Here is a 14,317-nt window from a genome sequence, read left to right on the forward strand (position 1 = left end):
GGTTACCAGATATTCTTTCTATGGCATGAAGGAGTCATTTGGATTTACACCTTCCTGGCTCTTTTGGCTTAGGTTGGTTCTAGTCGTAAACAAATCATAATATGTAGCATAAACTTCAAATGAAACTCGTTATCTGATCAGCGAATTCTCTTAAAAATATGTTGCTGTTACTTCCGTACTGATTTCTTTGCAGGTACAGCACCTTCATAGTATGCTTTCCTGTTGGTATGGTTTGTGAGGTTGTCCTAATCTACATTGCTCTTCCTTTCATGGAGATGAAGGTAACTTGAATAACTTAGAAAGGAAGATCTACGCCTCCATTTCATAATGAATCTTGTTTAAATGCTCTTTTCTTTTGCATGAGCAATATCAGGCTCTACAATATCAGGCATCTGAGAAATCCGACAAATGGAGTTTCTCCTTCAACTACTTCTATGCCAATCTCTTTTTCATGGCTTCGTTTGCCACAGGTAGTATTTCCATGGGATTGTACTTCATTTAGTAATCGATGCTATAACCTAGGTTTTTTTTTTAAAGAAAAGGTAGTTGTAGGAATTTTATAAAGGAAAACAAGTAGGATTTGATAACACACTGCAGCGTTGTTTCATTTGGATGAGTGCAGTATATCCAGTCTTGTTTCGCTACTTGATCGCCCTGCGGAAGAAGGCCTTGGCAAAAGCAAAACCACATAACTACTGAAGAGCTATCTAATCTGATTTCTGCTCGCAGCTACAGCTCAGGTTGCTACCGTTTCTTCAGCAAATAAGTAAAAGTGTATTAGAATGGAAATGCCGAAATACATGGACTATCTTTTCCCTTGGTAAATAAAAATGTACACGAGTACCATTTTCATGATTTGCTAATTAATGGTGTGTTGTACCAAACTTTGGCTTTTCAAACTTTGGCTTTTCCATATGTAAATAAAATTGCACTCCATATCGATGCCAAAAAATGATGTGTAGATTTTCTGCTTTTCAAGGATGAAGAAGGTTACTATCACCATTTGATTCATGTTGGTGCCCTGTAACTGTTTCTGAATATTATTTCATGAAAGTAGGGGTGGATCAGTGAAAGGAGCCAATTGCATCTGACATTGTCACATTGATATCGTGGATCATCCAAATGCTAAAATGTTTAAGCCTTTACAGATTGTCAAAGATATAGTTGGTTGTTGCATGAGATTGGCCTTCCGATGTATAGCAGCAAAAGCAATGAAGCATCATATCTTGTCTGAAGAATGTAGATCTGTTATTGGGACACAATAGATCTGTTATCGGGGCATTGTGCCCCCTGTTCTCTCACAATAAAGAAGTATGCAAATAATGCCCCTTATGTTTTTATATAATACGAGTATGCAGATGCCCCTGTTCTTTTCTGCTTAACACTTAAACGGATGAATGGATGAATGTGCATGCTTCCCGAACTTCTAAATGGCGGGTCCAGCTTTTTGAACTTCTAAATTGTGGGCCTAGCTTTTTGAACTTGTATATTCGAAATGACAAGGGGTAAAAAAAAATTGTTCATACACCTAATAGCCTAAAAATTAGCTTGTATAGTATAACACACTAATAATTATAATATATACTAGCGTATATAATATAAAATTTGATAAGATTGAAGACACCATGTTGTTGTTCTATTTGAATGACTGCAGGATTTCCATGGCCTGATGTTCTGATGTTCTGCTATATTGTGGCCCAAAGGAAGAAGGCCTTCTCAAAAGCAAAAATTGCATAATATGCTCATGAGCTTTGTAGATCCGATTATCCATTATCTAGTGTTGTTTCTGGATGCAGCTAATGGCTTGCTAATAGTATGTTGTACCAATGACTAGCTTCTCCGTTCCTAACATAAAATGTACTGGTCTTGTACTTAAACTCTGGGTGATCTTTTATATTTCGATGTTGTGCTTGTCAAGAACCCAGAAGGATACTAGTACCGTCATTTGCTTTAGGTCGATGTGTAGTTACTGTTCTCATCTGAAAAAGGATGACATGAAGTGAGAGGAAGATCAGTTGAAAGGGAGCCAATAAGCCAATTGCATCTCTCCATACCTAGATTTTGCCCTCTGCAGTTGGTAAGCTGTGCCTTTCTTCCACCTCTCCCTTTCATCAGTCCATCCAGTTGCTGAAAAGTTGCCAAAGTGATGCTTTTCTTTTTCGCCTGGTGTACTTTTCTCTCATCAGCTCCGTGTTGCCTTTCCAGATTGTCCTCGCCATCTAGTTAGTGGCACCATAATTACATTGATGCCACATGCTTTCTCAACTGGCAGTATGTGTGCATCATCCTAACAGCTATTATCACTATACTTATCTTCTGTTCTGTTTACACTTTACGCGTGACATGCTGACTGGTGAATTATACTGGAGTATTTTGTTTATTTGTTTGTTTGTTTTACCTTTTCTTTGTTTGAGTCTCTAAGTGTTATCACCATTTGTGTGATATTTTGATTGATTCATGGTATCTTCTGTTATCTTTTTAAACTGTCTAATTGTCTATTTTTGTGCTTGACAAAGATCCTATGTAACTAAGTATGTATGCAGTCGCTAAACAAATGTGAAATGGAGATAGAGAAGAACTGAAATTTTTGCCGACCGACCGAATTGTATTTAGAAGAAAGAGCAAGAGTCCAAGTTTCAAATCAAATTTAAACAGTGGAGACGGATCGATCAGCTGAGAGCCAAAAGCCTCAAGCGAAAACGAAAAAAAAAAAAAACCTTCCTAAAGCTTTACTCCCGTTGTTTGAAAACAGTCTTCCCTCCAAACCAGGACTTCCTCTCGGATAGCCCTTCAAACTTGTGCCGCCGTGTAGTTTTTGTGCTTGAAGATCCTGGTGTTCCTTTCTTTCCAAATCACCCCGCAAACAAGCATGTACAACAAGTCGAAGGCGTCCTTGTAGCCCGTTCGAAGAACTAGCCGGACTTATCTCCACCACTCTGTCAGCCCCTCGGTCCCTTCTTCCGACAATGGGAACGGCACCTCCAACCATCCTCTTAGCATTAGAGAAGAATTGAATTTTTAGAAGAATATCTAGAATATATACTACCTCTATCCCCCTAATATAAGGGATATTCACTATTTTCTTGTAACGTTTAACTACTCGTCTTATTAAAAAAAATTATACAAATATAAAAAATGAAAAGGTGTGCTTAAAGTACTTTGGATAAAAAAATAAGTCACAAATAAAATAAATAATAATTTCAATTTTTTTTAAATAAGACAAATAGTCAAACAGGCAAAATGTCAAAATCTCTTATATTAAGGAACGGAGGGAGTATATGTGTGAAGTAGTAAGAGACCAATATCTATCGTTTTTTGCTTCATTGCATGTACGGCTAAACCTTTGAAATGGGAAAACAAAAGGGATCTGATTGACCACTTGACGAGGGAATCTTCTCTTGAATAATTGCAACCTGTCTTAAGAAAAAAAAAGAAAGAAAAGAATACTAGTAATAATTGCAACCTTGGCCGTTCCAAACGGCAAGTAGTCGTCGGATAATCTGGCTTCTTGCTTTGGTCGCATTTCATCGTAATTTCCTAATGCTCCATGCTTAGAATAATCTTTCTAGTCGATGCTCAATACGTTGTTGCAAACGACCCTTTGGAAACGTAATGATCTGTTTATTATTTATTATTTACTCGAGTTCTATTCCAATGTTAGCCTAGAAACTGGCGGCAGATCTAGCTAAGTGGCGATTTTAAAATAGTGTGAGTTTGTACAAATTAATACTATGGTTTTGTCTATTGTTAACTCAATTGTGGGTCTAAATGAGTGCTGTTTTGTGGGTTGAGTGAGTCCATAGCACCGGATTGTAAAACTTGGCTTTTGAATGGAGTGATTTTACAGGACTTGTGTATGATTTGAGCTAAATCCTATAAAAATATTATAAAATTCATGTGTTTTAAAGATCCTCTCAAGATAATTGCACCAACCAATGTTTTTTTAAAGAAAGTTCATTAGAAGGAGAGCTTTGGCACCTGAATTTGCTCACCAACCAAGCGCTCCCCCCCCCCCCCCCCCCGAAAAAAAAACCCTCCTCGCTTTGAACTAATGTCTATCAAATGAGAAACTTAAAATCGTGAGTCTCCATTGTAGCCTAAACGTCTAGAAAAATAATGTGGAGTAAACCAAACCCCCCAATTCTCCCCTCCTCCCAAAAAAGTTTCCAAACAAACAAATATTATCTCAAGCAAGGTTTACCTCTCTGATTGAGCGTCGGATCCAAATCCTAACGGTATTACGGTTCCTGACAAATTTCAAGTAATTTGGGTCGAATCCACTATTTCAAACTTGAATTCTCGAAAGACCATTTTGGCATTTCAATTAGTATCTTCTTTCGTTCCACGTTGAAACATCAAAATTTCACGAATTTTGATCGGTTTTCGTCGAAAACATAAGTACACCTACATACAAACCCCTTCCCAAGGGAAGCTAAAATTATGGGGCTTTTAACTATTTGCCACTTTTAGATTTGGCAATTAACTATTTGCCACACCTATCTCAATGACATGTGGGTCCACATGTGTCTATAACATGTGGTTACAGTGGCAAATAGTTCATCTAAAAGTGGCATATACTTCCTCCATCCTAAAATGTTTGACGCTGTTAACTTTTTTAAAAATGTTTGACCGTTCGTCTTATTTAAAAAAATTAAGTAATTATTAATTATTTTTCTATCATTTGATTTATTGTTAAATGTACTTTTATGTATACATATAGTTTTACACATTTCACAAAAGTTTTTAAATAAGACGAACGGCCAAACAGCCAAACATGTTTAAAAAAGTCAACGGCGTCGAACATTTAGAGATTTAGGGAAGAAGGGAGTAGTTCAGACCCTGTATAGATGGGACTAAAACTTTTAAATCCCTATCACATTGGATATTTGGACACTAATTATAAATATTAAACGTAGACTATTAATAAAACACATCCATAATCTTGGACTAATTCGCGAGACAAATCTATTGAGCCTAATTAATCCATGATTAGCCTATGTGATGCTACAGTAAACATTCTCTAATTATGGATTAATTAGGCTTAAAATATTTGTCTCACGAATTAGCTTTCATTTATATAATTAGTTTTGTAAGTAATCTATATTTAATACTTTAAATTAGTGTCTAAATATAGAGACTAAAGTTAAGTCGCTGATACAAACACTACCCCAATATCTCTAAAATTACTGGACACGGTTGCATTCTGCGACCCGCAAACGACTTTTGGATCCGTAACCCGTTGACACCCGCGACCCCTGTTTTCGCTTTTCTTTGGGCCCTCCTCTTTCCCTCTCTCTCTTCCTCCATTGTTCCCCTCCTCCCCTTCTCTCCCCTCTCCTCCTCGCTTCCGGCGAGAAGCTCCGGCGAGGCGAAGCCTCCAGAACCTTCAGGAGAGCTCCTCACCGAAGGGACAAGGGGCCTTCTAGAACCTTGCTGCTTCCTCCCCCAAAGGTTAGATCAGAGCAAGGGCAGCTGCTCTTTCTTCTTTCTTTCTTCCTCGTTTGTCTTCGTTTCCACCTTCCAGCGAGGATTCTTTGTGTGTTTAATGGGATTTTCGAGGTGTGGTACGGCTTGATTGGAGAAAATATTGTTGTTTTCGTGACGAAATTTAGTGAGGTATTGTGGGGAAATCGAGTGGCCTTTTTAGCGAAAGGAAGTGTTTTTTTTTTTTACTTGATATGTATTTCGAGGTATGTGTGCATCAACATGCTGTTAATTTGGTAGTAAGTCTGATAAATTGCTTTTCTTTTTTTTGTCTCTGGATTTTTCTAGGCTTGCAGCGCTGGATTGGCTCCGAAGATCTTAATTTTGCTCCAAAGGAAGGATCCCCCATCGCAAATCTTGATCTGTGGGTGGATTTGGTGGGTTGAAAACTCCATCTTTTATGGGGCAAGGCTATGCGAAATCCTTGATGCTCCCATGGAGTTCTCCTCCCATGGGGCAAGAGGTGAAGAGGCAGTAGATAGAGGAGGAGCAAGAGGTGGAAGCGAAGAGAAGTAGGTGAGAATAGGAAGGACGAAGGATAAGGAGAGGAGGGAGCTCTCCATGGGAGAGCCCCTCCTCACCACCCTGTCCATGGAGAACACCAACAGCCATCCCTGCACCCGCCTCTCCATGGATCCCGCCGGGTCGCACGCGGCCTCGGGTGACTCCTCCGGTGGCGGTGGAGGTGGCGGCAGCACCGGTGCCGGTGGTGGTGGTGGTGGTGGCGGTGGTGACAGGGAATTGTTCATCATTCCGCGGCGTGAATCTGCGCATCCAGGACCACCGGACATTAACCTGCCCCTTTCTGCAGACCCCTCACCACCACCGCCGCCGCATCCGCCGTCGTGGGGTATCGACCAGTTTGACATGCTTGATGTCGGTCTCGGCACGCAGACTTATGAGTCTGAGGTTGCGCTCACGCTTCCAAAGTTGACTGGCAATGGCAACACTGCGGTTGGCGTCGGTGCGAGGAAGTGTGCCAAGAGGGGGGACAGCATTTGGGGTGCATGGTTCTTCTTCAATCACTACTTCAAACCTGCACTTGTGGAGAAGCCGAAAGGCAAGGTGACACGGGACTCTTCTGGGAGCGTTTCGGGCTTTGAGAAGTCTGATCTTCGCCTTGATGTCTTCCTGGTGCAGCATGACATGGAGAACATGTACATGTGGGTTTTTAAGGAACGGCCTGACAATGCCCTCGGGAAGATGCAGCTCCGGAGCTTCATGAATGGGCATTCCAAGCATGGTGAGCCATCCTTTCCATTCAGTGCAGATAAGGGCTTTGCAAGGTCACACCGCATGCAACGAAAGCACTATCGAGGGCTGTCCAACCCACAATGCCTTCATGGGATAGAGATTGTGAGTTCACCAAATCTGTCAGCTGTTCCTGAAGCTGAAATGAAAAGGTGGGCGGAACTTACAGGAAGAGAACTTAATTTCTCAATTCCTCCTGAAGCAAGTGACTTTGAATCATGGAGGAATCTTCCAAGCACTGATTTCGAACTTGATAGGCCACTGCCACCGTCATCAAAGATTACACATGGCTCTCACAGTCACAAAAAGGCACTGAATGGTTCAGGTCTTAACCTTTCTACGCCACCATCATCAGACGATGGGATGGACCTTTCTCCAAAATGCGCCAAGCGACGGAAGGACTTCTTTGCTCATGGTGCAGATGAGGATTGCGTGATGGCAAATAATTCTTGTTCTGACAGAGAGCAAGAGATAGAAGTTCACACAGGTGAGCCGTCATGGATGCATGAGTTCACTGGTGTAGCAAAACATGCAAGTGGACCTGTTACGGCTGCCAAGACAATATATGAGGACGATGAAGGCTACTTAATCATGGTGAGCATGCTCTTCTCTGATCCTCACAGTGTCAAGGTCTCTTGGAGGAACACATTGACACATGGCATTGTGAAGATATCGTGTGTGAGCACTGCTCGAATGCCCTTTGTTAAGAGACATGACAGGACATTCAAGTTGACTGATCCTTTCCCTGAGCACTGCCCTCCTGGAGAATTTGTGAGAGAGATACCTTTGGCTACAAGGATTCCAGAAGATGCAAAGCTCGAAGCGTATTATGACGAGACTGGCACTGGACTGGAAATCATGGTCCCCAAGCACCGAGTTGGACCCGAAGAGCATGAAGTCCAGGTTTGCATGAGGCCCCCACACCTTGGTGAAAACGATCTTCTTTTATCATAGAACAGAGTTTAGTCTTTAGATCTTCCTGTGTCATGCCATGATATGCAGGAAAGTAACAAGTGATGCCATGGATATTTTGCTGCTAAACATTTAGCTGAAATTCCTTTCTCAGTAGTGTTGGTGATTTAGGCAAAAAAGTTACCACTTTGTTGATTCTCCCCTGTACTTTTTACACTAGCATATATTGGAGATCTTGATTTCTATGGAACATGGCAAAGTTAAAATTCTGTATATATATCTGATGATCAGGTTCAACGGTTCATTACTCCATAATAATGTCGACAGCTACTTACGACTAGAAGTTCGGAACTGTGTTGTCAATTTCAGCAATTGTTTGTAATCGCTGTCTTAATCATTTCAATGTGCTGTACTACAATACTACTGGCTGGATCGCTTTCAACTGAAACCAAAAACTCGATCCCATTGCTGTACTAACTTCATGATCGATATGGTCCTATGCGAATTCCGTTTGGTGAACCCGTTTGCTGAATCCTGAATTGAAGTGATCAAAATTTCTGTTTTTTTTTGCTACAGTAAATTGCACCTTTCCTGGATGCTATGGTGAAGCAAAGATCTTTTTTTCACCTGGACTGTAGCAAATGATATTTTCGGGCTTGCGTGCGGCCAGCAATGAGCCATGCTACCGTGGCCTGCTTCTCACGAGTTCTGTAGTTTGTGTAGCCATGGAGAAAGGAGCGTAATGTGCTTGAGACCGATGGTTGTGTGTGGTCGTGAAACAATCACAGCTTCTGTTCTGAAAGTCTGAACCCCAGTGATGTTTGTTTCATTGTTTGTCGTGTGCTTTTCTTTCTTTCTGACGAATGGTGAATAATTTTTCACTGATACAATGTTCGCGAATTCTTCAGATAGTCCCTTGACCACACTCGATTTTCTTCAGGCAAACAATCTCTTCTCACCCGGGCCGATCATTCAGAAACCAGGTTGTTACTAGCAGACATTGACCATCTGTTACCGTGCTGTCAAAGTAGTACTATTACCGGTGCGGTCTTTGTTCAATGCTGCACAATTCAGTTTGTATTTCACATTCTGAAAGTTTGAAACACAAAATATTCACAAGAATCAGGGAAACAGTTCACGTGTTTCAAACGGGGCCTTACATTTGGTCGATCTATACCCAATTGTCAAAATGGGTTTAGAAAAAAAAATGATAATAACGTTCAGAAAACTGATATGTAGGGTATGATTGTAATAAAATTACGATTGCATCGTTGAATCTGAATATAGTGCATGTTTAAAGAAAGAATATGCCAAAAAGGTTGGTTGCGAAATACTCGGGGTTTCTTTGAAATACATTTTTTTTTCAAATGGTTTCTGCATAGATCAGTGTAATTCCTGTATACGAAGGTCCTTCAAAATTTATTTTTGTCCCCAAGGAGGCTTTTCACTAAAATCGAACTGAAGTGAACAGAAGTGTAGACATTAGGATTCATGTTTTCGATAAAAACCAATTGAAAACCGCAAAAATTCGAGGTTTTGATAGTGTTATGACTGAAATATAGAATGGTTCAAATCTGAAACAGTCAATTTGACCAAAATTAAACGAAAAGTTATAAAAAAATTGACGAAAACCGTTATATCCACATGGGATCAGGATCCGGTGCTTAGGCGAAAACCATCTTACAAATTTTTCGAGGTTTCGACACGGAACGGAAACGTTATCCGTGTCAAAACCTTGAAAAATTATTACTACCTATTCTAAAATATTAGAATGTAAAATTAGATGGGACGTTTTCAAGTATAATATATCATAATAGACTCTATATTATAATAGAAAATATTACATACAGTTTTAGTTTCATTTAGGACAGAGGGAGGATTACGTACACTGTAGTAGTGAGCCGCTTTGATGAAGTGGCGAAGTGGAGTTGTGCACCGAGTCCACAGCAAAAGAGCGCGGAAAGGAGGAAGAAGATAAAGCATCCCCCACCTCCGCCTCTTCCCCTCCAACGACTACCTCTTCTTCCTCCTCTCGCACCACCACCACTCACCACCCCCCACCCCCCACCTCCACCCTCCTCCTCCTCCTCCGCCTCGGCGTTCGTGCATGAAACCCTAGACACCCCCCCCCCCCCTCTAAACCCCCCTCCCTCCCGCACCCCCCGCGATGGCCAAGGCGCTCCTCTCCTCGTCGCTGCTCCCCTCGCTGCAGCCCCGCGCCGCCGCCGCGAGGCTGCCTATGCTGACGCTGCCTTCGCTGCGGAGGCACGGGGGCCGCCGCGCGTCGGCGTGCAGGGTGAGGGCGAGCCTCCACGGGCTCGACTCGATCGCGGGGCTCGACCTCCACGCCGCGCTGGAGCGCGCCGAGGCGGCGCTCTACACGCTCGCCGACGCCGCTGTCGTCGCGGCGGACGCGGCGGCGGGAGGAGGAGGGGGTGGCGGTGGTGGTGGCGGTGAAGCGGCGGCGTCGGTGGCGCAGAAGAACGGGGGGTGGTTCGGGTTCATCTCCGAGGCCTTGGAGGTCGTGCTTAAGGTAAGCGCCGCCGTCTTCTCCCAAACCTATAGGAATCCAAGTCACTTTAGGAGTTCAGGTTCAGGATTGCTAAGATTGGTTAATGGATATATCCCTGAGTTGCAAAAGTTGGTCTGGTGAATTGGTTGGGGAATTGGAGATTTGGAGTCATGTAAGTTCGTGGAGAGTGCAGGAGTAGATGTGCATGCACTTAATTATGACGCCTCCATGCTCTGAAACTTACTAAACATTGAGCAGACGGCAACCCGGCATGGTTATTTTTAAGTAACTTATATCTAGTTATGACCAGGCGTGCATTGTTTAGCATTTTCCTATCCACAGGTTTTGATATGAAATGTTACAATTCAAGAACTGTTAGGATTTTATTGCATAGCATTCATCGGCTCCGGAATGCTGATACTATGTGAGTATCACCATACAGGTGCTGAAGGATGGCCTGTCAGCTGTTCATGTGCCGTACTCTTATGGATTCGCCATCATTCTTCTCACTGTTATTGTGAAGGCTGCAACATTACCTTTAACGAAACAACAGGTAAATGATAAAATCTGGTCTATTTTTTAATTAATGAGTAACATGGATACGGTGGGTTGAGAGTTGTGCTGTTTTTCCTCTCTTTTTTTAGGTCGAATCAACTCTGGCTATGCAGAATTTACAACCACAGATCAAAGCAATTCAACAGAGATATGCAGGAAATCAGGTTTGTTTTGTTTATCTTTTACGCACACCATGGATATTAAAGTAGGAACACTGAGGTTTGTTTCTGGATATATGTTTTGCATATTTTAACGATAGAAGGTAGAACTATCTTCCCAAAAAATGTTCTTATTTCACTGTTGTGTGTTTTATATTTTCAAGCACATATCTTTGGGCATTTCTGATCTATCACTCCTACATAACTCTTATTAGGAAAGGATACAGCTTGAGACTGCTCGGTTATACAAGCAAGCTGGAGTCAACCCTCTGGCAGGTCGCTTACTTCTCCATTCTTTAGCCTATTAACTTTGATAGTTGAATTGTTCCATTGCATCCTTTTTGTATGAGTTTGTTATTTATTAGTTGATCATATTTTCTATTTCTCGACATAATGCATCTATTGCCATCATGTGCTTGCAAAACCAATTGTTGGCTTTTTAAAGTTTTAAGTGAGATTGCTTTTGTGATATAGTGTTTTGATATTATGGTTTCTCTTCCAGGATGTTTTCCAACTTTGGCAACAATACCTGTCTGGATTGGCCTCTACCAAGCCCTTTCAAATGTAGCAAACGAGGTAAAACTCAAATCCTGCTTCCTAATATTTGCTTCATTAAGAGGATTTTGTTCTAAGTGGCTTATATTTCTCTGAAGGGATTACTGACAGAAGGATTTTTCTGGATTCCATCTTTGGGAGGCCCTACAACAATTGCTGCTCGGCAAAGTGGTGCTGGCATTTCTTGGCTCTTGCCTTTTGTGGTAATAAAATTGATCACACGTTAACATATATCAACAATTTCATTGCTGATCTAGGAAAATCAGGTTTATAGTGCACTTGAGCGAATTTAACCTCATTTTCCCCCCTTATTTGACTTTGACATACTCGTCAAGTTAGATTAGTGTCACGTTTCTGCCCATAGTCATTTAAGCAATCAAGCAACAAGAAGCTTAGCTATTTGCACCTCGCATTTTGTTGCCTATTATTTAGAACTCTGGTTGAAATAAATGGCGTGGCATACCAATTTATAGTCCTGTAGAGACATGATAGTAAAACAGCATATTACTCATGTACTTGCATAATATTGAGATGGTAAATCATACTTACAACTTAAATGAATTGTGCAGGATGGCCATCCTCCATTAGGCTGGCATGACACGATATGTTATCTTGTGTTGCCTGTGCTACTTGTTGCTTCTCAGTTTGTCTCTATGGAAATCATGAAGCCACCCCAGGTGAGCAGACGAGCGGTGCTCTAAATTACTATATCATCTGTCATATTGCCACTATACAAGCTATGAGTGGCTGGCAATTTGATCCTTTTTTTCTGCAGACTGATGATCCATCGCAGAAGAACACACTGCTTGTTTTGAAATTTCTTCCATTTATGATAGGGTGGTTCTCTTTGTCAGTGCCGTCAGGGTTGTCCATTTATTGGTATGTGCATTTGCTATTAGTTGTATGAGTGTTTCAGTCATGTTCCATGCTATAGTGCTATGCCTCATAGAGATTGTGGGACTCCTCCACTGCTCATTAACTTCTTGCAATTGATCAAATCCAATATGTGTATTGACTCCATGTTTGCTATCAGGTTCACAAATAATATCCTCAGCACAGCCCAGCAAGTTTGGTTACGGAAACTGGGAGGAGCAAAGCCTGTTGTCAATCAGGGGGGTAGTGGGATAATTACTGCAGGACGAGCAAAACGTACGAGTGCTCAACCAGCCCAACCTGGTGAAAGGTGCTTTTGAACCTCACATGGCTTTTAACCCTATTATATTCTGGTTTTGATTTTTACAAAAATATCTTGAATAGATTTAAACAGCTGAAAGAAGAGGAGAGCAAGAGAAAAGGCAACAAAGCGCTTGCTGCAGGAGATTCAGATCTTTCAGCCTCAACATCAGAGGATGAAGAGTCGGATGATGAGACTACTGAAGAGGTACTCAATCTTTTTTTACCATTCATTTGTCCTGCTGGAGCACTGTGTAGTAGACAGTTCAAGCTAGTCATCTTAGAAAATTACTATTCCCCTTAAAATAGTCCGTGTGAATCATAACAAATTTCAATTACTGATGTAAAACGGACAGCAGGGAGGACCTGAGGAAAGATACAATTCCAGTAGCAACAAGAAACTTCCAAATTACTCCGGAAAGAAGGGCAAAAGATCAAAGAGGAAGCGCATGGTTCAGTAGGTGTGACAGAACCTGATTGGATTTCATTTTTGTCATTACTGGTAAGTACTATGAACACACAAACACCTTTTTATAAAGAAGCTCACTAGCTTATTTGAATTCTGGAGTTCATGTTTTTTAAGTGGCAAAAAAGAAAGGTTTATACTCTATCTTATCATATGTCCTTGATCAATTGGTGTTAATGTCATGTACATTTACAAATACAGGTTAATTCAGTTGGCCAGTACGGTTGTGTAGTTGATCTCGGACACAATTTTTGATGATCAATTGGGAAGGCTAATCTTCAGGTGCAGGACAGACACGAAACATTCCAGTGGTACAGGTGTTTTGCTGGCACACAGCAAGATGAAAATAGTTCAGTACACTACAATAGGTTTGAGAGGATAGGCATGGCTTGAGTATGTGCTACAACATAAGAGTAGTACACAAATTATTCTTGTGCTACTCTGCAATGTGGGTACCAAACTCACGCAGGAATTGCATAATTCATGCTCTACATGCATTTATTTCCCTCTTGTAACCTAATAACATTCTTTGCGGAGTATATTGCAGAAGTTAGAACAATCCAGTCGCCTAGAAAAGGTGAGGAAAAAAAATACATTGCTGAACTTACGTCTACTTTAAATCTTTGAGCCAATTTCTGTGATTCTGAGCAATTATACTAATAAGGCCAAATCCTAATAATTCGATGAAGAGGTGTTTGGTTTGGTTGGAGACAATATATCATTAGTTCAACTGCAGCTTGTCGAATCTGCTGGCTACAATTATTGTGCCTGAGATGTCTGTGCCATACTTTGTTTGCACTTTTCACATTTGAGGCAAACTTTGTGTGCACGATTGATCAATTCCACACCGTTGCTTTGGCACGCATTTTTTTTAATTTTGACAACAGGCAACTTTCATTAATCATTACCCAGCTTGGTAACAAGCCCAAAACGAACATAGTCTGATACAGAAAGGAACAAACAAAAACTAGAAGTTTGGCACGCAATTTTCACGCAGAATTTGAGTTCTGTGTCGCAAATCCTTCGTGTAACCTACGTATATATGCAGAAGGAAAAGAAAGTTACAAAAACCATGGTGTCGTTCACTGGAAATCTGCTTGCAATTCGCAAAAACCATAAATACCAGTACTACTTACGGAGTACTCCGTACTATGTTAGTAATAACTAACCCATAAATTAAGGAATAACACATATCAACCGTTTAATTAGAAAATGACAGAAGGTGCAGCAAAGAGAAGCTGAGACGCATGG

General features: G+C 41.2%; 3 protein-coding genes across 6 annotated transcripts in view; all 3 read left to right on the top strand.

Annotated features, from left to right (window-relative positions):
• LOC127779883 (very-long-chain (3R)-3-hydroxyacyl-CoA dehydratase PASTICCINO 2A-like) overlaps positions 1–863 on the top strand; it is a 30,533-nt gene extending 29,670 nt beyond the window's left edge. For all 3 annotated transcript variants that reach the window (XM_052306824.1, XM_052306815.1, XM_052306807.1), the window contains 4 exons: positions 2–72; positions 194–281; positions 374–470; positions 623–863. In XM_052306824.1, coding sequence (XP_052162784.1) covers positions 2–72; positions 194–281; positions 374–470; positions 623–699 — 333 coding nt within the window. In that variant the 3' untranslated portion in view covers positions 700–863. The remainder of the gene's footprint in view (position 1; positions 73–193; positions 282–373; positions 471–622) is intronic.
• Positions 864–5,283: 4,420 nt separating this feature from the next.
• Positions 5,284–7,951, top strand: LOC127755613 (uncharacterized). The gene is made up of 2 exons (XM_052281309.1): positions 5,284–5,451; positions 5,773–7,951. Exon 2 carries the CDS (start codon positions 6,046–6,048, stop codon positions 7,687–7,689), a length of 1,644 nt encoding a protein of 547 aa, XP_052137269.1. The 5' UTR covers positions 5,284–5,451; positions 5,773–6,045; the 3' UTR covers positions 7,690–7,951.
• A 1,848-nt stretch (positions 7,952–9,799) lies between these two features.
• LOC127760512 (inner membrane protein PPF-1, chloroplastic-like) lies at positions 9,800–13,707 on the top strand. Of its 2 annotated transcripts, none has more exons than XM_052284787.1 (12): positions 9,800–10,180; positions 10,602–10,712; positions 10,804–10,878; positions 11,088–11,148; positions 11,375–11,448; positions 11,526–11,630; positions 11,997–12,104; positions 12,203–12,306; positions 12,461–12,610; positions 12,685–12,808; positions 12,957–13,102; positions 13,268–13,707. In XM_052284787.1, exons 1-11 carry the CDS (start codon positions 9,815–9,817, stop codon positions 13,059–13,061), a joined length of 1,383 nt encoding a protein of 460 aa, XP_052140747.1. In that variant the 5' UTR covers positions 9,800–9,814; the 3' UTR covers positions 13,062–13,102; positions 13,268–13,707. The 2 variants fall into 2 exon arrangements, with proteins under 2 accessions (XP_052140747.1, XP_052140748.1); XM_052284788.1 differs by having other exon boundaries at positions 12,960–13,102.
• Positions 13,708–14,317: the final 610 nt, after the last annotated feature.

The sequence above is a fragment of the Oryza glaberrima genome, chromosome 1 (genome assembly GCF_000147395.1).
Source record: "Oryza glaberrima chromosome 1, OglaRS2, whole genome shotgun sequence".
NCBI classification, from domain to species: Eukaryota; Viridiplantae; Streptophyta; class Magnoliopsida; order Poales; family Poaceae; genus Oryza; species Oryza glaberrima.